The 23889-nt window shown below is 42.1% G+C and overlaps 1 protein-coding gene across 1 annotated transcript in view; it reads right to left on the bottom strand.

Moving 5' to 3' along the window:
• Positions 1 to 23889, bottom strand: part of map4k2 (mitogen-activated protein kinase kinase kinase kinase 2) — a 53681-nt gene that overhangs the window by 6338 nt on the left and 23454 nt on the right. Inside the window, exons 17-30 of the mRNA XM_060934011.1 lie at positions 21898 to 21931; positions 21481 to 21640; positions 20890 to 21053; positions 19375 to 19416; positions 16545 to 16629; positions 14179 to 14258; positions 13931 to 13991; positions 13681 to 13804; positions 8130 to 8188; positions 7883 to 7986; positions 7595 to 7778; positions 7036 to 7104; positions 6863 to 6949; positions 1229 to 1299 (exon numbers count right to left, since the gene is read on the bottom strand). Of these exons, the coding sequence (XP_060789994.1) occupies positions 1229 to 1299; positions 6863 to 6949; positions 7036 to 7104; positions 7595 to 7778; positions 7883 to 7986; positions 8130 to 8188; positions 13681 to 13804; positions 13931 to 13991; positions 14179 to 14258; positions 16545 to 16629; positions 19375 to 19416; positions 20890 to 21053; positions 21481 to 21640; positions 21898 to 21931 (1324 nt within the window). The remainder of the gene's footprint in view (positions 1 to 1228; positions 1300 to 6862; positions 6950 to 7035; positions 7105 to 7594; positions 7779 to 7882; positions 7987 to 8129; positions 8189 to 13680; positions 13805 to 13930; positions 13992 to 14178; positions 14259 to 16544; positions 16630 to 19374; positions 19417 to 20889; positions 21054 to 21480; positions 21641 to 21897; positions 21932 to 23889) is intronic.

Raw genomic sequence — 23889 nt, 5'->3', positions numbered from 1 at the left:
AAATGAGCACCTCAGGGGAGGTTCTGTCACACAGTTCTAATGACCAGAGTTCATGGCAGCCTCCAAATACGGCCACCATGGACTACAACTCCCAACACCACACCGCCCTCCCTTTCCAGAATTCCGATTACCACTGCGCCTGCTCCTCATTTTGCTCAAGCAACAAACAGTATTTAAGAATTTTCCTTCCATGCACTCAGTGCGAAGGATCACTCAGTATGTGACTACCTGACCATACCAAGCCTTTGTTTCCTATTCTGACTTCCCATGACTCTGACCTTTACTCCGTTTGTTTTGGACTTTGATTACATGCCCTAACTGTGACATTCTGACTGCGCCTCGCTTGACCCCTTGCTTCCCTTTGACTGGGATTACGATTTTGATTTGTCTACCAGTTTGTGATGCACCCACTCCCACCTGTGACTGCTTCCGTAAGTACCTGCCTTTTCTGACAGTATCCAAGTATATAAAATTATATTGTAGATCATTATAAACTTTTACAACTCCTGCAGTAATTGAGAAAATTCTAGTAAAACAAATCCTTCACGTTTATACATAGACATTATAGATAAAGACTGATGAAGCAAATTGGGGTTCAGTCACAAATTCCCCCTCTCAGCGCAAAGTGTGGTTCTGAATGCGAAGAGCCCTGCGTTTATGTTCTGTTTTGAGATCCCATCATGTGTTATGTTGACCCATGCCTTCGTTTTTTATTCTAATCCTGTCTCCACTCTTGTCTTGGTGTATTTCCCAAATCTGTCCACCTGTTCTCTGTTTAAACAGACAATCGAATCAAGATCTAAAACACTGCTGCTTCTGCCTTTCCTTGAGGAGCCTTATTGTGCACGTGTATCGTTAAATCCAGGCCTTTTTTTCTAGTTCCCATGTTTTCTGTTTTTTTTTTTTTACCCTTGCACATTTTTGTGTGGTGTGGTTTTTTGCTTTTTAAAATCATGGATATTCATTGTTCGATGCTGCCTGCCTGTTCTCTGACTTTCTCTATGGACAGTGACTATGGATTAGCCCTAATAAATAACATGCTGAGTTTGCAATTTGTGTCCTGCCTCTAACACGCTGGTTAAAAAAAAATCTCTTGAATGGTATTTTCACTCAGAGTGCAGAAAATAGGAAAAGCCAGATACTACAAAGCTATTTCGTTTCCACTACTTTTAGGAGTTAGCCATAAAACTTAGCCATAAGAAATAGATTGATTGCTAAACTGAAATACCTCACAATTGTGCAGGCTGCGTCCTTTAAGTCCATGTTTCCAGAAAGCCAAAACACTATCTTGTAGACAAACTGTAATAAATAAATAATAAAATTTACAAATTTGCTTCCTTAAATAAATAGTCAGTTAACCTTTTTTTTGTTGGAATTAAAGTTTATGAATTGAAGTAATGTTAATTACAGTACCATGCAAAAGCCTTAGGCACTTTTTTAAGTACAAATTTGCTATCAATTTTTATTTTAGAACTTCTACATTATTGAGTCAGTACAAAAATATTTTTCATTTCTGAACATTAGTTTTTCAGCACAAAATATGTTACAGAAAAATGTTTGTCAGTAAAGATAACAGCACATTACACAAGAGACCACTTTTCAAGAAGAAGGGGAAAAAAACAATTATGGCTACTGGGTTTTGCTGCATAAATAAGTGAGTGTGACAGTCAAAGTCTCCAGTAGAACTGTAGCTGGTTCTGCAATATGTTCAGTAAAACTTGGTTAATTTCTTATAAAACTGCACACATTGTACCTGAGACTTTTTTTTTTCAAAGCAAAGGTTCATCATACCAAATTTTGACTTTTTATTATCATTTACTTCTCTTTAGTATTTTTTTTTTAATGTAGAAACAAGTTCATTATTTTTTTTGAAGGCATCTTTGCTCTACAGCATTTCTTCGCATGTGCCTAGGGCTTTTCCTACGGCAGAACAATAGGGCCAGGGTTTTATATTTTATTTGGAAACTTCTGAGAAAAAAACTCAGAATTTTTGAGATTAAAGTCAAAATTTTTGAGAAAAAAATTCGAAATTTTCGAGAAAAAAAGTCAGAAATCTGTAGAAGGCGGGCTTCCATACGGAAGTGACACTCACTCGCGGCCGGTAGACATGAATGGCTGAGACCAGAGCCATGGAATTCAGAGTTGTGACAACCGGGGTACAGGAAGTCGGTTGGTGATGTGATTCACGTAGATTCAAATACTTCTAGGCAGCGGCTTTCTGTTTGCTAGAGACTAACACAGAACCACTACATAACAAGCAAAACCCAATCCCGAAATAACATTTGATTAAGTCGTCCATTTCAGCAGCACTAAACACAGTAGTAGCAGACTGTGGCAGCGGGGGCGTGGTCAAGCGCCGGTCTGTGACAGGAGGGCGGAGTCAGGGAAGGCAAGTGGCAGAATCACTATACCTGATGTCAATTAACCTGTGTTTGTGTGTGTCTTCCCAGTGGCAATAAAAGCCGTGTTTGCGAACCTGATCTCTGTCCTGCCGTCCTCTGTGCTCCACCCTTCGTTAGAACTGTAGTTCTAACGAAGGGTGGAGTACAGAGGACGGCAGGACAGAGATCAGGTTCGCAAACACGGCTTTTATTGCCACACTGTTACAGTTCTAATGAAGGGTGGAGCACAGAGGACGGCAGGACACATATCAGGTTCGCAAACACGGCTTTTATTGCCACACTTTTCAGTGAAACATCCAGTGACTAACACAGACACACAACCAGCGTCTGGTTCGGGGATGAGCTCCTCTGCTCTCCCTCTTTAAGTAGGGCGCGGTCACTGGGAAGACACACACAAACACAGGTTAATTGACATCAGGTGTAGTGATTCTGCCACTTACCTTCCCTGACTCCACCCTCCTGTCACAGACCGGCGCTTGACCACGCCCCCGCTACCATACAGACTAAGTCTCCGTCGGCTCTGAATAACCTGGTACTTCCTGGCAGCCTAAATTTGTGACTTTTTTTCTCGAAAATTTCTAGTTTATTTTCTCAAAACTTTTGACTTTTTTCTCGAAATTTTTGACTTTAATCTCGAAAATTCTGAGTTTCTTTCTCAGAAATTTAAAAAAATATATGTATTTCTTAGTGGCACTATCGCTCTTCCGTACTTTTCCACAGTACTGTACATGTAGTTGTTTTGCAAGATACACAATAAACACCAGAGACAATAATACATGGTTAAAAAAAAGTGATGGTTAAATAAAAATTCATAAGTTAAAAGACTAAGTGAAAAATAAAATAATGATAATACCAGAATAGATAATTTAACGAGCAGCCATGGCCTAAAGTTTAGAGAAGCAGCCTTGGGCCAAAAGGGCTGCTGGTTTGATTACCTGGACCGGCGGGAAAAATGTGGGGGGAGTGCATTAGGTGAAAATGTGAATTTAATTGCATTTAATCTAAACCTTAAAGGAACCTTAAAGTTATTAGTGTATTTATGTTACCTTTAAGACCAGCCCTTAAATTTAGTAGTACACTTAAGTACCTTTACTGAATTTTTCAAATCCATTAAATATACTAGTAACTTTAAGACCCTTTAGTGGTATTCTGAAAAATAGTAGTAGTGACTTTAAAAGTTAAATTTAGAAACTTTAAGTGACCTCTTACATGCTCTTTTTAACAGCATTTTATCTTTTAAGAAGTCACTTAAAGTTATACTATAAGAATTCTTAGTTATTAGTAAACACACTGAAATTTAGCATTTCGGAAACTTTTAGGATACTTTAAGAATATCTTAAAGCTGTTAATTCATCTAGTGGTGCATGAACAGCACTTTCCCCTCCATGGCTGAAGTGCCCTTGAAGGGCCCCAACTATTCCCTGGGTACTGCAGCATAGCTGCCCATTGCTCTGTGTGTGTGTGCGCGTGCCATGGAAGCTGGCCCATAGGGGGCACTCAGGCGCCGCCCTCCCAGATGTGGAGGGGGAAATTTTTTTTTTTTTTACAAATTTTATCATCAGTGTCAGTTTTACTTAATAGTGTGTGCCTACATGCAATCTGAATTATTTAAACAACATTTCCACCAACTGACTCTCATTCAACAGTGAATTTCCACCAACAGACTCGTATCATTTCTCTTTTTGGGCGCTCGTCAAAGTGCCCCAGAAGTGCAGTGAAATAGCCAAACATGTATAGTTGCTAGGGGAAAATAATAAATATTTGGCCAATCAGCATCGCTGAATTAAATAGTTTTGGGGCGCTGGAAATTTCGTCCCTGCTACAAAAAAATGTATCTCTCTCTCTTTGGTTAGAGGTAATGTTCAAAAGTAGACTTTTGGTTTATACTGGACAATAATCACACATCTTTCTTGTCATAGTTTGTATTCACAACAAGAGTGTCAACACTGTGTTTCACAGAAATACACCTAGCTCAGAACACACACACACACACACACACACACACACACACACACACACACACACACACACACACACCTCATTTCACAGTCACTCTCTCACACAGAAATCTTACACTCACCTTAGACTCAGACACACACCACCTCTCTCTCATACAGTATATATATTACACACACAGTGGGGCAAAAAAGTATTTAGTCAGCCACCAATTGTGTAAGTTCTCCCACTTAAAAAGATGAGAGAGGCCTGTAATTTTCATCATAGGTACACTTCAACTATGAGAGACAGAATGGGGGGAAAGAATCCAGAAAATCACATTGTAGGATTTTTAATGAATTAATTGGTAAATTCCTCGGTAAAATAAGTATTTGGTCACCTACAAACAAGCAAGATTTCTGGCTCTCACAGACCTGTAACAACTTCTTTAAGAGGATCCTCTGTCCTCCACTCGTTACCTGTATTAATGGCACCTGTTTGAACTCGTTATCAGTATAAAAGACACCTGTCCACAACCTCAAACAGTCACACGCCAAACTCCACTATGGCCAAGACCAAAGAGCTGTCAAAGGACACCAGAAACAAAATTGTAGACCTGCACCAGGCTGGGAAGACTGAATCTGCAATAGGTAAGCAGCTTGGTGTGAAGAAATCAACTGTGGGAGCAATTATTAGAAAATGGAAGACATACAAGAGCACTGATAATCTCCCTCAATCTGGGGCTCCACGCAAGCTCTCACCCCGTGGGGTCAAAATGATCACAAGAACGGTGAGCAAAAATCCCAGAACCACACGGGGGGACCTAGTGAATGACCTGCAGAGAGCTGGGACCAAAGTAACAAAGGCTACCATCAGTAACACACTACGCCGCCAGGGACTCAAATCCTGCAGTGCCAGACGTGTCCCCCTGCTTAAGCCAGTACATGTCCAGGCCCGTCTGAAGTTTGCTAGAGAGCATTTGGATGATCCAGAAGAGGATTGGGAGAATGTCATATGGTCAGATGAAGCCAAAATAGAACTTTTTGGTAAAAACTCAACTTGTCGTGTTTGGAGGAGAAAGAATGCTGAGTTGCATCCAAAGAACACCATACCTACTGTGAAGCATGGGGGTGGAAACATCATGCTTTGGGGCTGTTTTTCTGCAAAGGGACCAGGACGACTGATCAGTGTAAAGGAAAGAATGAATGGGGCCATGTATCGTGAGATTTTGAGTGAACCTCCTTCCATCAGCAAGGGCATTGAAGATGAAACGTGGCTGGGTCTTTCAGCATGACAATGATCCCAAACACACCGCCCGGGCAATGAAGGAGTGGCTTCGTAAGAAGCATTTCAAGGTCCTGGAGTGGCCTAGCCAGTCTCCAGATCTCAACCCCATAGAAAATCTTTGGAGGGAGTTGAAAGTCCGTGTTGCCCAGCGACAGCCCCAAAACATCACTGCTCTAGAGGAGATCTGCATGGAGGAATGGGCCAAAATATCAGCAACAGTGTGTGAAAACCTTGTGAAGACTTACAGAAAACGTTTGACCTCTGTCATTGCCAACAAAGGGTATATAACAAAGTATTGAGATGAACTTTTGTTATTGGCCAAATACTTATTTTCCACCATAATTTGCAAATAAATTATTTAAAAATCAGACAATGTGATTTTCTGGATTTTTTTTTCTCATTTTGTCTCTCATAGTTGAGGTATACCTATGATGAAAATTACAGGCCTCTCTCATCTTGTTAAGTGGGAGAACTTGCACAATTGGTGACTGACTAAATACTTTTTTGCCCCACTGTATATCCATTTCTTTTCATACAGTCACTCAGTCCCACACTCACCTTAGAAACCTTCTCTCTCTCTCTCACACACACACACACTCACTCTCTCTCTCTCTCTCTCTCACACACACACACACACACACACACTGCTGATTTGTATAGATTCAGCTGAAATCATACCCTTGCTGTAAACTTCTCTCAAGAACTTGAGTATTGTATTTGATACCGTTCCTTTCCAAAGCATAATCGGAGCCTAATATAGCTGTAAATTGTTAATTTACTTTATCTGTGAAACTGCTGATTTCGAGAAGGAAATTAAATTATTATTGTGGAATTGTTGTCATTTTCTGACTGTTCATTTGAATGCTTATACTGGACTAGGCAGGGAAATCTATTGGCACACACCGGCACCACCAAGAATTTTTTTCACCAGCCGCCACTGGTGCGTGCGCATTGCTTACTTGTGTGTATTCACTGCTTCAGATGGGTTAAATACAGAGGAGGAATTTTGCTGTGCTCTAATGTACATGTGACAAATAAAGGCTTCTTCTTCTTAAGGGCAAACCCAAGATATAATTGAACAATGAATAAATGCCAGTGTATAGAAATGTGTTAAAAAAAATTTAAGTGTTGTGCTAAGTATTATCTGAAAATTTAGATGTTTAAGTTCCTCCATAAAAAGAGTTCAATCAAAGTACAAACAAATGACTGATGAGTAGTTATCAAGTATGCTTTCTCACCTAAAGTCTCAATAGGGAAACCAAACTCCATTTCTGAGGCTAAATCCATGCTTGGGACACCCTGCAGATTGACAATCTTCACTGTTTCTACAATAAGAGACACAACACTAACAGTGAGATACAATACAGGCACTGGAATTATTTGCTTTGCAGATCAAGTATAGTGTACTCACTTTCTAATGCAATCAGGACTGTATCTCTGTCCATCTGTGTTACTTGCCCTGCTCTCACACATTCACTAGCTATACACACAAAGAGCAATCATTAAAGTAAAGAAACAGTGTAATATAATAACATCTCATCTCATCTCATTATCTCTAGCCGCTTTATCCTTCTACAGGGTCGCAGGCAAGCTGGAGCCTATCCCAGCTGACTACGGGCGAAAGGTGGGGTACACCCTGGACAAGTCGCCAGGTCATCACAGGGCTGACACATAGACACAGACAACCATTCACACTCACATTCACACCTACGCTCAATTTAGAGTCACCAGTTAACCTAACCTGCATGTCTTTGGACTGTGGGGGAAACCGGAGCACCCGGAGGAAACCCACGCGGACACGGGGAGAACATGCAAACTCCACACAGAAAGGCCCTCGCCGGACCCGGGGTTCGAACCCAGGACCTTCTTGCTGTGAGGCGACAGCGCTAACCACTACACCACCGTGCCGCCATATATAATAACATGTCAGACCTAATTCTAAAGATGCTGCAAACCTCATCAACACTCACCTGAATTAGAATTTGGCGTGCCATTCAGTTCAATTATGTCAAATTTTAGTTGTTGCTTTGTCTGAGGTTCATCACTTCTTGGCTGGCATTCCCTCACACCTACACAGAGCTGAGGAAGCTCATCTGTGACTAAAACCAGCAGTTCAAAAATGACCAGAGGCTCAGGCAGACTTACAGCTATGTGCTATGAGAGATTGGAGAGAATGAAAGTGATGTGAAAGCTTAGTGATCTTTGCCTAATACAACACAAGATGAGCAAAAAATACGCTATGAGATCAATGCACTCACTTTTAGATGCATGAATTTCTGCAGGGGCTCGTACCACAGGAGCAGAACGAGTCCAGAGGGCACAGCCGCACAAAGAAATGTGCTGTCAGTATACGGGTTACGAGCTTGTGGAAGGAACATGAAGATTGACAAGAAAACAGCTGTAAGCATATAATTGGTCTGGATTCTACTTGCAAATTATGAGGTCTAAGGAATATAAACACAGTAGCCACTTGTTACACAGACAGCTGCACCAAAACATCCTTACCAACACTGCACTTTTGACAGCCTTTAGTATCTGGGATTTTCAGTGACACTGCAAATTTCCTGTAAAATAAAAAGAGGTGGCAGTTCTCTCATTCTTATTATCTCTAGCCGCTTTATCCTGTTCTACAGGGTCGCAGGCAAGCTGGAGCCTATCCCAGCTGACTACGGGCGAAAGGCGGGGTACACCCTGGACAAGTTGCCAGGTCATCACAGGGCCGACACATAGACACAGACAACCATTCACACTCACATTCACACCTACGGTCAATTTAGAGTCACCAGTTAACCTAACCTGCATGTCTTTGGACTGTGGGGGAAACCGGAGCACCCGGAGGAAACCCACGCGGACACGTGAAGAACATGCAAACTCCACACAGAAAGGCCCTCGCCGGCCATGGGGCTCGAACCCAGACCTTCTTGCTGTGAGGCGACAGCGCTAACCACTACGCCACCGTGCCGCCGGGGTGGCAGTTGTGCACTAATAATATGATTGTTACCAGAATTTAGCAGTTAACAAATTATTTAATATTAAATCACATTGTTATATTATGATCAAATATTAATGTTATATCAGATTAAAGCTCTTATGTGGAATGTTGACAAATTACGTGCAATATCAGGAAATGTAAAGGAACTACTTTACTTCTGACTGTTATAAAGCTGACTCTGGATGCTAAATAAACCATCTCCTTACAAAAAGCTTCATCATATCAACAATTACACACACTTTTAGCCATTTATATGGAGAATCCACTATACAAGAATTTGCTAATATAGTTATTAACATTATCTTTCTGTTTTTGTGGCTCATCATACAGAGATGAGCCTCAAAAGTTCTGGAACCAAGATTAACCTCTCCCGAAGTGATAGAAAGGCCAAAGTGTGAAGAAAAAAAGGATCTGCTCATGATCCAAAATATACAAGCACAATGGTCAAGCACAGTGTACGCAACCAAATATTTAACAGGTTATTCCATGAAATCGAGTCGTACATGAGCTCATAGCCGACGTGGAGTGTAGTGCTCACTTAAATACACTAATAAATGTAATGTTCCTTTAAGGTTTCAATTAAATTGAGTGGAATAACTTTTATTCTAGCCACATTCACTGGATTTCGAGAAACATCCATCCATTTCCATTATCTGTAGCCGCTTATCCTGTGCAGGGTGGCAGGCAAGCTGGAGCCTATCCCAGCTGACTATGGGCGAAAGGCGGGGTACACCCTGGACAAGCCACCAGGTCATCGTAGGGCTGACAGACACAGACAACCATTCACACTCACATTCACACCTACGGTCAATTTTGAGCCACCGATTAACCTAACCTGCATGTCTTTGGACTGTGGAGGAAACCGGAGCACCCGGAGGAAACCCACACAGACACAGGGAGAACATGCAAACTCCACACAGAAAGGCCCCCATCAGCCACTGGGCTCGAACCCAGAACCTTCTTGTTGTGAGACGATAGTGCTAGCTACTACACCACCGTGCTGCCATTTTGAGAAACCGAGTCTTTTTTTTTTTGCAAATTCAATAAATAAAAACCAAAAAACCCCTATGGAGAAAAAATCCAGGACCGTGACGTCGCCCGGTAGGATGCAGCCGGGGCCCCACCCTGGAGCCAGGCCCGGGGTTGGGGCTCGTATGCGAGCGCTTGGTGGCCGGGCCTTTGCCCATGGGGCCCGGCCGGGCTCAGCCCGAAGAGGTGACGTGGGCCCGACCTCCTGTGGGTTCACCACCCACAGAGGTAGCAGTAGGGGTTTGGTGCAGTGTGGATTGGGTGGCAGTCGAAGGCAGGGGCCTCGACGACCTGATCCCCGGACACAGCGGCTGGCTGTTGGGACATGGAATGTCACTTCACTGGGGGGGAAGGAGCCTGAGCTTGTGCGGGAGGTTGAGAGGTACCGGCTAGAGATAGTCGGGCTCACCTCCATGCACAGCTTGGGCTCTGGAACCCAGCTCCTCGAGAGGGGCTGGACTTTCCACTTCTCTGGAGTCGCCCGTGGTGAGCGGCGGCGGGCTGGTGTGGGCTTCCTTATAGCTCCCCAGCTCAGCCGCCATGTGTTGGAGTTTACCCCAGTGAACGAGAGGGTCGCCTCTCTGCGCCTTCGGATTGGGGAGAGGGCTCTTGCTGTTGTTTGTGCCTACGGGCCAAATAGCAGTATAGAGTATCCAGCCTTCTTGGAGTCCCTGGGAGAGGTACTGAGGGGTGCTCAGACTGGGGACTCCATTGTGCTACTGGGGGACTTCAATGCTCACGTGGGCGATGACAGTGACACCTGGAGGGGCGTGGTTGGGAGGAACGGCCTCCCCGATCTGAACCCAAGTGGTGTTTTGTTATTGGACTTCTGTGCTAGTCACAGTTTGTCCATAACGAACACCATGTTCAAGCATAGGGGTGTCCATAAGTGCACGTGGCACCAGGACACCTTAGGTCGGAGGTCGATGATCGACTTTGTAGTCGTGTCATCTGATCTCCGACCCTATGTCTTGGACACTCGGGTGAAGAGAGGGGCTGAGTTGTCAACTGATCACCACCTGGTGGTGAGTTGGATCCGCTGGCGGAGGAGGAAGCTGGACAGACCTGGCAGGCCCAAACGTATGGTGAGGGTCTGCTGGGAACGTCTGGCCGAGCACTCTGTTGGGGAGGTCTTTAACTCCCACCTCCGGGAGAGCTTTTCTCAGCTTCCGAGGGAGGCGGGGGACATTGAGTCTGAGTGGACCATGTTCTCTACCTCCATTGTGGATGCAGCTGTTCGGAGCTGTGGCCGCAAGGTCTCCGGTGCCTGTCGTGGCAGCAATCCCCGAACCCGGTGGTGGACACCGGAAGTAAGGGATGCCGTCAAGCTGAAGAAGGAGTCCTATCGGGCCATGTTGACCTCCGGGACTCCTGAGGCAGCCGACGGGTATCGGCAGGCCAGGCGTGCTGCAGCTCGGGCAGTTGCGGAGGCAAAAACTCGGAACTGGGAGGAGTTCGGGGAGGCCATGGAGAAGGACTATCGGTCGGCCTCGAAGAAATTCTGGCAAACCGTCCGGCGCCTCAGGAGGGGGAAGCAGTACTCTGCCAACACTGTTTACAGTGCGGGTGGGGAGCTGTTGACCTCGACTGGGGACATTGTCGGGCGGTGGAAGGAATACTTTGAGGATCTCCTCAATCCCACCGTCATGTCTCCCACTGAGGAGACTGAGGCTGATGACTCAGAGGTGGACTCGTCCATTACCCAAGCCGAAGTCACTGAGGTGGTTTGCAAGCTCCTCGGTGGCAAGGCACCGGGGGTGGATGAGATCCGCCCTGAGTATCTCAAGTCTCTGGATGTTGTGGGGCTGTCTTGGTTGACACGCCTCTGCAACATCGTGTGGCGGTCGGGGACAGTGCCTCTGGAGTGGCAGACTGGGGTGGTGGTCCATCTTTTTAAGAAAGGGGACCGGAGAGTGTGCTCCAATTATAGGGGAATCACACTTCTCAGCCTCCCAGGGAAAGTTTACTCCAGGGTACTGGAGAGGAGAATTCGACCAATAGTCGAACCTCGGATCCAGGAGGAACAATGCGGTTTTCGTCCTGGTCGCGGAACACTGGACCAGCTCTATACCCTTCATAGGGTGCTCGAGGGTTCATGGGAGTTTGCCCAACCAGTCCACATGTGCTTTGTGGATCTGGAGAAGGCATTCGACCGTGTCCCCCGTGGTATTCTGTGGGGGGTGCTTCGGGAGTATGGGGTTCGGGGCTCTTTGCTAAGGGCTGTCCGGTCCCTGTACGAACGGAGCAGGAGTCTGGTTCGCATTGCCGGCAGTAAGTCAGACCTGTTCCCAGTGCATGTTGGACTCCGTCAGGGCTGCCCTTTGTCACCGGTTCTGTTCATAATTTTTATGGACAGAATTTCTAGGCGCAGCCAGGGGCCAGAAGGAATCCTGTTTGGGAACCACAGGATTTCATCTCTGCTTTTTGCGGATGATGTTGTCCTGTTGGCTTCTTCAAACCAGGACCTTCAGCATGCACTGGGGCGGTTTGCAGTCGAGTGTGAAGCGGCTGGGATGAGAATCAGCACCTCCAAGTCCGAGGCCATGGTTCTCGACCGGAAAAGGGTGGCTTGCCCTCTCCAGGTTGGTGGAGAAGTCCTGCCTCAAGTGGAGGAGTTTAAGTATCTCGGGATCTTGTTCACGAGTGAGGGAAGGATGGAGCGTGAGATCGACAGGCGGATCGGTGCAGCCTCCGCAGTGATGCGGTCGCTTTACCGGTCCGTCGTGGTGAAGAAGGAGCTGAGCCAAAAGGCGAAGCTCTCAATTTACCGGTCGATCTACGTTCCGACTCTCACCTATGGTCATGAGCTTTGGGTAATGACAGAAAGAACAAGATCGCGGATACAAGCGGCTGAAATGAGTTTCCTTCGCAGGGTGGCTGGGCGCTCCCTTAGAGATAGGGTGAGAAGCACAGTCACTCGGGAGGAGCTCGGAGTAGAGCCGCTGCTCCTCCACATCGAGAGGAACCAGCTGAGGTGGCTCGGGCATCTTTTTCGGATGCCTCCTGGACGCCTCCCTGGGGAGGTGTTCCAGGCATGTCCCCCCGGGAGGAGGCCCCGGGGAAGACCCAGGACACGCTGGAGGGACTATGTCTCTCGGCTGGCCTGGGAACGCCTCGGTGTTCTTCCCGAGGAGCTGGCCGAGGTGTCTGGGGAAAGGGAAGTTTGGGCTTCCATGCTTAGACTGCTGCCTCCGCGACCCGGTCCTGGATAAGCGGAAGAAGACGAGACGAGACGAGACAATAAATAAAAACTTTATATAAAATGTACGGCAAAATCATTTTTGCTTAGAATGTAAACAAATTGGTGAAATGACAGGAGCAATTTGTGAAAAATGTGATGATAATTCTTGGGGGGAAAAAAAATATGTTCTTACCATCAAATACTTTCATTCCATATTTTGCAGCTTTTTTGTATTTAGTTTTTTTTTCCCCCCGAGTAGAGTTTATTTTGTCCTCGGCTGGTTCAGCTACACGCTCCGCCATTTTGGTTTTCTCTACTCACGGTATACAAGCTGATAGCTTAGTAGTAGAGTAGCCAATCAGAGTGCACGATTGCTCATATCCAGTGAATGTGGATAGAATAATAAGTGTTTATTTAATTTACGACTATCTGTTCCAATACTTTTGTTCACCAAAGAATTCCGTCATCAGGAAATGAAAGCTGAAATTCATATTCATCTTTTGATCTCAAACACAAATGTCTTCAGTGTATAGCAAAAACTAAAGAATTGGCCTTGCTGTTCCAATACTTTCAGAGGGAACTGTATATATGGTGGTAATCTGCTCCAACTGTCCCTATGGAAGGCTTCCTAGAGGTGTGTTTATTTACTGGTGGGTTAATTTTTTTTTTCCCCACAAAAACATCTGCATAGGTGCATATGACATTTAGGTCCAGTTTTTTCACATTAATATACGACTTAAAATACTTGAAATTACCCATATATTATAAACAAAATTATGACTTTTTACATTTCTTGGATTGTTTTCTACTCAGTGACTTAAATAACTGGCATGGATAAGGGATTGTGTGTTTACCTGTGGATGATTCGGTCAGTGAAGCGGTTGGTGCTGAGGGATAAGTGACTCGGTTTCCTCTGGATGTGTCCACGTTGCTCGAACAGAGCTATCAGACGATGAGAGTAAAGCTGACATGACTTTCCTATATTTAAAAAAGGGTGGCATACAGAGAAACAAGTGCTTTAGCTTGTGAAGAGGACAGCCTGTATTGCTACTATGTTAAAGTCACTGAGGAAAAAAGAAAGCATTGAAAAAGCCTCTAACACACCAGAGACAGACATGAGGACATTGTTCATGACATATAGCCATGTACATCTCTGTGGAAGTAACTGTAAAGAAGAATGAGACTCATCATGAATATCACAAGGTTAGTTCTAATGTCAGTATAAATGTATTTATATACTAGAAAGACATATACTTATCTTTCTGTATGCCAAAACAACTGATTGTAATACAAAGACTATATTAAACAATATATAGCCTATTAAAAAGGCAATACAGCAGTAAATTGTGGACCTTTTCCAACGTGTCCTCATGAAGCTCATTTAAGTTGAGTGTGTAGACCCCCTCTTCTGCCCCCAGTATCAGGTATTGATCTAGAATCAGTTGTAAAAATAGTCACAGATGAATCAGTATGAAATTGTACATCTCCAGATATGGAGATGATACAGACCCTATGGACATTATTAAAATAAACATTACATAAGTAAGTGATAGAACACAAAAATATTGCTCTTTTACCACTGCAATTTACGAACAAATACAATTTTTTTTTAATTCATTAAAAGTCATACTTTTTATCCATTTATAACACGGGCGATTGCTCTAAGACAACGAGGGAGGCTCAGCCTCCTCTAAAAATGACGAACATCGTGTAGGATGAATTGCGCTAGGCTTATGTTATAGCCGACCTTATAACATTGCTATTTCAGATCCAGAATCATAGAAATATATGTGCTCAACCCAACTACAGTGCAAAATCATTCCGTTATAACTTTCCCCAGTTCGCCTAATGCGTGCGTGAGTTTTTCCCCCTCGTGACAGCGCAATGCAGCCCAGCCTCAGTGGACTTCAATGGCATTTGGGAGCTATGCACTTTTCAATATCAAAATGCAAGACGATTATTGGACAAATACTGCGAAAACGCCCGCCCACGGACTCCCAGCCTCACAGTGGGAGGGACATGGCAGTTTCCGCGAGGAGACTGGTGATTGGTGAAAGCAGCCAGATATTTTCTTTGATTGACAGCTCGTTTCAACTATAGACAGGCAGTGGTGAATTTCAGTTCAGTCCCATGCGGATTCGCAAGTGCTGTGGTGTATTGTAAGAGATCAGCTTACATTTCGATTTCACATACGGTTTCTACCAGCTTTTTTAGTTTGTATATATTTTCAGTGTAAATATAGTGTTGTCAAGTTTGCTATCTTAGTTCCAGAAATTTCGTTTATTTGAGTGACTGAACTTGAACTTGAGGGGGCTAGTCACCTAGCAAGAAAGCTACACACGGATGCCAAGCATTGCTGATTTAATTTTGACGAAGCCATTTGCCAGTCTTCCTTTCGAGGAAAAAATTAAAATTAAAGAGCAGGGTAGACCAACGCCTCAGATTGAGTTGGTGAAAAAGGTAGGGAATAATACTCGTTCCTTTCAGCTCTCCTGGTACGAGAAAGTGAATTGGCTAACAGCAAGTGACCCACATCAACAACAGTAAATAGGCTACTTTAGTAATATGTCATGGATGGACGAAAAATATGGAATCTATTTAAAATGTTTATGCTGAGTATATTATATTGGAATATATATTTCTCTGGATATGAATTAAACACAGCTACAATTTGGAAAACATTTTTAAACAAAAACACAGCCGAGAACATTTCACACTACAGACCTGGATTAAAAGTGAAGGGTTATCAAAATTGTCAATAAAACATTTCTCAGTCAAAATAAGTAAAATATAGGGAAAGTGTCATTGAATGAAATGTGTGGCACCCAGCTCTATGTTTGGCTCCCCAAGGTCAGTGCTTGTGCCTATTCCAGAACACTCTGCTGTTACTGCTGAGGTTCCTGACAAAGAGCTGCTTTCAATAATGATCAATTTTTAAACAACATGCCACAATTTTAAAATATAAAATATTAAAATATACCCCCCCCAACACCACCATCATGTATATTGGACAGTAGGCTAATGGGCCAAAAGAACCTGTTATTTCACAGTTTGTGACCCTGCCAACAATCAGCCAGATCAGAGGCAAGAGTATGGGCAAAATTGATGTGTTTTTTCTTTTTTCTTTTAAAATCTGGAAATATCGTAACCGACCAGCCTCCCCTGTTTGAAAGACTACCAGCCGCCACTGATTTATAGTTACATTTACTGTTGTAGAACATCTGCGAAATAACTTCGTTCCTGTTATCGTTTACATTATAAACACCTCAATAACTTTAAACAGTTGTTCCCTCATCAGCCTCTCTTTTCTCTCTTAATGTTTATAAGATTTTTGTTAAATTGCAGCTTGTCATGTTACTGGCAAACCAAAAGTACACAGCTTTCCATCTTGAAGAATCAGCTTGACTTCTGACTGTTACAGTAGGAAATGTTTCCAAAAATGATAAAGAAATGTCTCCTCACAGAAAACTTCATCATATTAACAATGACACGTTTTTAATCTGTTTATGTGGAACGTCTGCTGTATAAGTCCTGCGTACATCATCAGCCACTTTAATAGCAAAACCTGTACACCTGATTATTCATGCAATTTTCTAATCAGCCAATCATGTAGCAGCAGTGCAATGCAAAAAGCTGCGATTGGGCTTCTGACCAGTCAGAAGTGAAAATTCAACAGCATTGTGCGATAAATAATGAACATTATTCAGCAAATTCCTACCTCTAGTTTTTGGTAAAACCCATGTCACAGCACAGTGGATTCTTAATGGGCAACCGTTGAACACTTTAGAGAAACAGGCTCCCATCTGTGCAAGAAAACAAAAGACTGAGGTTATTTTTGAGGAATATTTATGTGAAAATATTTAAGCAATATTGGCTGCCGTTGAGTGGTATATCAGATATATTCCATTCAGCAAGCATGATACTGAACGGGTTGAAGATGAGTTCACTTTCATGCTAGCTGAATGGAATACAACTGATATACCATGGGAAAAAGCCATTATTATTATTATTATTATTATACAGTTAGGTCCATATATATTTGGACACTGACACAAATTTTGGGTTTTTTTTTTACCTGTTTACTGAAACATATTCAAGTTATAGTTATATAATGGACATGGACATAAAGTCCAGACTTTCAGCTTTCATTTGAGGGTATCCACATTAAAATTGGATGAAGGGTTTAGGAGTTTCAGCTCCTTAACATGTGCCACCCTGTTTTTAAAGGGACCAAAAGTAATTGGACAATTGACTCAAAGGCTATTTCATGGGCTGGTGTGGGAAATTCCTTCGTTATGTCATTCTCAATTAAGCAGATAAAAGGCCTGGAGTTGATTTGAGGTGTGGTGCTTGCATTTGGAAGATTTTGCTGTGAAGAAAACATGCGGTCAAAGGAGCTCTCCATGCAGGTGAAACAAGCCATCCTTAAGCTGCAAAAACAGAAAAAACCCATCCGAGAAATTGCTACAGTACTAGGAGTGGCAAAATCTACAGTTTGGTACATCCTGAGAGAGAGAGAGAGAGAGAGAGAGAGAGAGAGAGAGAGAGAGAGAGAGAGAGAGAAAGAAAGAAAGAAAGAAAGAAAGAAAGAAAGAAAGAAAGAAAGAAAGAAAGAACTGGTGAACTCATCAATGCAAAAAGACCTGGACACTCACAGAAGACATTAGTGGTGGATGATCGCAGAATAATTTCCATGGTGAAGAGAAACCCCTTCACAACAGCCAACCAAGTGAACAACACTCTCCAGGAGGTAGGCCTATCAATATCCAAATCTACCATAAAGAGAAGACTGCATGAAAGTAAATACAGAGGGTTCACTGCACGGTGCAAGCCACTCATAAGCCTCAAGAATAAAAAGGCTAGATTGGACTTTGCTAATAAACATCTAAAAAAGCCAGCACAGTTCTGGAAGAACATTCTTTGGACAGATGAAACCAAGATCAACCTCTACCAGAATGATGGAAAGAAAAAAGTATGGCGAAGGCGTGGTACAGCTCATGATCCAAAGCATACCACATCATCTGTAAAACACGGCGGAGGCAGTGTGATGGCTTGGGCATGCATGGCTGCCAGTGGCACTGGGTCACTAGTGTTTATTGATAATGTGACACAGGACAGAAGCAGCCGGATGAATTCTGAGGTATTCAGAGACATACTGTGTGCTCAAATCCAGCCAAATGCAGCCAAACTGATTGGTCGGCGTTTCATAATACAGATGGACAATGACCCAAACAAAGCCAAAGCAACCCAGAAGTTTATTAAAGCAAAGAAGTGGAATGTTCTTGAATGGCCAAGTCAGTCACCTGATCTCAACCCAATTGAGCATGCATTTCACTTGTTAAAGACTAAACTTCAGACAGAAAGGCCCACAAACAAACAGCAACTGAAAACCGCTGCAGTAAAGGCCTGGCAGAGCATTAAAAAGGAGGAAACACAGCGTCTGGTGATGTCCATGAGTTCAAGACTTCAGGCAGTCATTGCCAACAAAGGGTTTTCAACCAAGTATTAGAAATGAACATTTTATTTACAATTATTTAATTTGTCCAATTACTTTTGAGCCCCTGAAATGAAGGGAGTGTGTTTAAAAAATGCTTTAGTTCCTCACATTTTTATGCAATCATTTTGTTCAACCCACTGAATTAAAGCTGAAAGTCTGAACTTCAACTGCATCTGAATTGTTTTGTTCAACATTCATTGTGGTAATGTACAGAACCAAAATTAGAAAAATGTTGTCTCTGTCCAAATATTTATGGACCTAACTGTACATACACATTCGATGGAACAATTATAGATTTTATAAAAAGTTAAGAATTCTCTCAATCTTTTGTATTTAATGAAGCAAACCTGGCAGCCATGTTTGTTTACAAATTGTCACAGTCGCTCGCTAGCACAGAAGCTTTACATGTAATACGTATCTTACGGCATTTTCAATTCACTGTGACAGTTTACTGAAGGCGCCACCGGTGAACAAAGAAATGCTTCTGCACATGCGCAGCAGAAAACTCTCATTGAATATTCGCATCAGCTATGATGTGACATCATGTTGTCTTGACAACCATGCGATATTGTAAACCATATTCAACGCTCAGTCTCCATTGGGTAGAGTGACTTGATATACGTAGGATAAGTGATATGCTAACAATATCGCATGCCATCAAACCAAATGAATGAAACCTACTAGAAGGGAACAGAACACGTTTTTATTCCATCGAAAAAGCGTCCTGTATGTATAATAATACAGTATAATCCTTTTTATTAAGTTATACAGTTAAGCACAAATATTTGTGTATTTAAAACAGACATGCTGGGTGTATCCTGGTCTAGCCAATATAACACAGCAAAGACCCAAAATATAATGCAATATGTCATTGCCATGTGAATTCATGTTTTAACATGTGTCACACTGTATTATACTCCTAAAAGTTTATTTGAAGTATAGTAAGTATTAGGAAAATAAGTAGGAAAACCCTTTAGTTACTACGTGTGATGTAAAACAGACAGTGGAAGAGATCACCAGAGCACATGTGAGTAAATGGGGCAACACTTACATGGACTTGGGGGGTAGGAGGGAGTCCATGAGAATCAGCTCTCTACAGGTTAAAAGGTTAAAACACAACAAAACAAGAAGAAAAGAAAATGTGTGGTTTGTGTTAGTGACACTGGTCAGTGGTACTTTTAGTAATTGAAACTTTTAAGCACATTTTGAACACTTAAAGCATTTTAGAGGTTTAATATTAATTTCATCGTCACTCTTGTAATGTAGCGCCAAAACAACAACAACAAAGTCCGATTAAATGAAACTATCTGAATATGAACTGCATTGCAAAAGTAAAGAATGTGAACTTGCCCTCTAATATTACTCAGTGTGACATAATGACAATTTATAAACAAACAGAAGTGGGTAATAATGTATTACGTTTACTCCGTTACACGTACTTAAGTAACCTTTTCCAGTAGGCCTAAATTGTACTTATAGGAGTAGTTTTACTGCATAATACTTTTCACTCTTACTCGAGTACATTTCCAATTTAAAAAATGTATTTATTCTCCGTTACATTAGATGACACACTTCTTACTACGGCGGCACGGTGGTGTAGTGGTTTGCGTTGTTGCAGCACAGCAAGAAGGTTCTGGGTTTGAGCCTAGTGGCCTTTCTATGTGGAGTTTGCATGTTCTCCCCGTGTCCACGTGGGTTTCCTCCGGGTGCTCCGGTTTCCCCCACAGTCCGAAGACATGCAGGTTAGGTTAACTGGTGACTCTAAATTGACCGTAGGTGTGAATGTGAGTGTGAATGGTTGTCTGTGTCTATGTGTCAGCCCTGTGATGACCGGGCGACTTGTCCAGGGTGTACCCCGCCTTTCACCGGTAGTCAGCTGGGATAGGCTCCAGCTTGCCTGCAGCTCTGCACAGGATAAGTGGCTACAGATAATCGATGGATGGATCAACGGACGGACTTCTTACTACTTTTAATAAACTTATGAATAAAAAATTTCATATGTGCAGCTTTTGATAACCAGGACTGTGTTAAGTTTTAAGAGATCAAAGTCTTGTGACTTCAAAAGATTTATGTTAAGAAAAGATAGAAGGTGCACTTTTTCATTCACATCCCTCTCACACACAGCGCTCGCTCTTTCTCTCTCTCTCTCTCTCTCTCTCTCAGCTTTTTATCCAGAAAGATTTATGTCTAACCTAATTAACCTGTGGCAAAATTGCCTTAATTTATGCTATTCGGTAATTTATTTTTTTTAATTAGCAATAGTACTTGAATGAGCAGAGTTTATGTTGCGTTTACTAGACAAGCATATTAAGTTTTTATTTTTGGCATAACTGATATTCTGATACATTTGAATGTTATCCATTATAGATGTAATATGAAGTTACTCCTTAAGTAGTCATTTTATGAGATTTTTTTTTTAACTCAGTCAAGTTTTTATTTTGATGAGTACTTTTACTTCTGCTTGAGTTATTATTATTATTATTATTATTATTATTATTATTATTATGTAACCTCTGCAAACAAGTTAGGAGCCCAAAGACACATTAAAAAATATTGTGTATCTGACCAAATCTTCTGCTTTCTTTCTCATTGTGCTCCACTCAGGAGAGAGAGCTGTGTCCTTGCTGGCAGTAAGGCTTTGCTGCTCGTCTTGATGATCATCTTTCTCAGGAACGCAAGGATCACTGCACCACTGCCGCACATCATGACTGGCCGAGCATCTTATCAAAACTGTGGAGTGATTGAAGCAAAGGCAGTAGTAAGACACAAAATACTGGATTTATTTAAGCAAGACCAAGCCTGAATTTTTGCTTTTGCTAGACTGCAGTTAGCTTTAGAAAGCATCTGAGACATGTAGGAGTCAAAATAACACGCAGATCAGTGAGAGAAAAGGTCTCTTTTGGGCGCAAATGTCCCTACACGGATAGAAGTGTCTGACAGTTTTGGCTGGTTTCTTCAAAACCATAAACCAAAACCTTCAACTTCTATTTAAAACACTAAAAGAGCCAGAAGGTTTTCTTTTTGTTGCTGTGGTTCAGATTAGGGTTAGATTTAATTTTAGGCATAGCAAACAAACTGCATTAATAATTATGTCAGTGAAATGTCCTTATAAGGGTAATAAGACAAACGTGTGTGCGTTTGAGCATCTCTGTAATACCTGATTTGGGCCGAAGTGTTGGATCAGACTTCAGGGTAACACTGGGCCTCAGGGTTTGATCTGTGCCCTGCTGAGCTGCACTGAAATTGCTTCTGGGAGGAAGTGATGCAGTGGCTGATACTGCTGGAGGACTGAATAAGCCACTTTTCCTCTTCCCCCACTATGCAACATTAAAAACCACTCACACCAGTACAGTATTTGCAAGGCTGAGTCAAATCAAAAACCTAATTTAGTTCCATTTGCTTTGTTTATTACAAATAGCTGTCACAAAACTGTATCAGGTTCAAGGTGACAGTAGAAGGGGCTATTGAGGAAACAAAAGGACCAGGAGTACACTTTTGCAACTATAAATTTAATGCACTCTAATTGACTTAAATTAATGAATTGTTTTAATGGTATTTGTATTTCAATTCATACCTCAAAAGATGACTGTTTTTTTACTGTGAGGTTCCTGAAATGGGTGAGAACATAAACATAGTAATGACAAATACAGTAATTATAAAATATGCGCACACACACACATACATACATACACATATACATTTTATATATATATATATATATATATATATATATATATACACACACACACACACACACACACACACACACACACACACACATATATATACACAGACACACACACACATACATATACACACACACATACATTATATATATATATATATATATATATATATATATATATATATATATATATATATATATATATATGGGTGCGGATGATTTTGCTCAACCTGTCATCCACAGTGGTGGCTAAATAAAAGTAGCCTATACAAAGAAATAATGCAATTGTAACAGAGGTATTTGTGACATTCCACAACACAGATTGAATCACGAGTCTGTGTGTTCCACTCGGACACTTTAGCAAGGAAACAGTCTCCTCATTAACATGTCCGAGTGAAACAAGAAGACACAGATCACTGAGCTCTATATAAAATCTGGAGAGCTCATAGCCTATTCCCCACTATAGAGACAAGTGAAGCCATCTGGCCGCCATCTTACCACTCCTATATTGCGTATTTGGCTTGTGTGTTAAATCATCGTATCTGATCAAATTTGCCCCAAGAAAAGTATCTCCTGACCCCCCCCTCCCACCTTTTATTACTTCCTTTTATTTTCTGCAATTTACCCACATTCCTTATACATCTTTACAGTGCCCCTTCACTGTTATTGTTTTTTTCCCTTTTCCAGTTCAGTCTCGGATCATTTTTTTGAACCGCTCTTTTACTACTATAATTATGTAAATGGAGGTTATTTCAGTTTTTATCTTATGCAGTGCATCTTTCTCTTTCATATATTTCTTTTTCCTTTCAATCAATCAATCAATTATTCTTACACCGACATAAAGGCTGTACAGTACTTCCTTTCTATTTCGGACAGTTATTGAAACAGGATTATTTTCTCATGTTATTTGCCATTTTCACTTCATTCTCACAGTCATGTCTTAACAGTATTTATTGGTCATATTGGTCACAAGCTGCATGAATATTGTGACAGTGAATTATGCGACTAATAAATACTGTTAAGACATGACTGTGAGAATGAAGTGAAAATGGCAAATAACATGAGAAAATAATCCTGTTCCAATAACTGTCTGAAATAGAAAGGAAGTACTGTACAGCCTGTGTGTTGGAATAATAGATAGATAGATAGATAGATAGATAGATAGATAGATAGATAGATAGATAGAAAGGAAGAAGAACTTTACAAAAGAGAAAGATAGACTGTATAAGAGAAAAACTGAAATAATCTCCGTTGAAATAATTATAGCGGTAAAAGAGCTGTTCAAAAAATTATCAGAGACTGAACTGGAAAAGGGAAAAACAATAACAGTGAAGGGGAGCATGATAAAGATATGTAAGGAGTGTGGGTAAAGTTGAGAAAATAAGAGGAGGTAATGAAAGGGGGGAAAGTCAGGAGATACTTTTCTTGGGGCAAGTTTAATCGGGGGCGGCACGGTGGTGTAGTGGTTAGCGCTGTCGCCTCACAGCAAGAAGGTCCGGGTTCGAGGGCCTTTCTGTGCGGAGTTTGTATGTTCTCCCCGTGTCCGCGTGGGTTTCTTCCGGGTGCTCCGGTTTCCTCCACATTCCAAAGACATGCAGGTTAGGTTAACTGGTGACTCTAAATTGACCGTAGGTGTGAATGTGAGTGTGAATGGTTGTCTGTGTCTATGTGTCAGCCCTGTGATGACCTGGTGACTTGTCCAGGGTGTACCCCGCCTTTTGCCCGTAGTCAGCTGGGATAGGCTCCAGCTTGCCTGCAACCCTGTAGAACAGGATAAAGCGGCTAGAGAGATGAAGTTTGATCAGATATGACGGTTTAATACATAAGCCATGCGATGCGAGTGGTAAGATGGCAGCCAGATGGCGTCACTCTAACGAGCCT

Source organism: Neoarius graeffei, chromosome 1 (genome assembly GCF_027579695.1).
Source record: "Neoarius graeffei isolate fNeoGra1 chromosome 1, fNeoGra1.pri, whole genome shotgun sequence".
In the NCBI taxonomy this organism is placed as follows: domain Eukaryota; kingdom Metazoa; phylum Chordata; class Actinopteri; order Siluriformes; family Ariidae; genus Neoarius; species Neoarius graeffei.
This window is presented reverse-complemented; position numbering and strand designations above follow the sequence as displayed.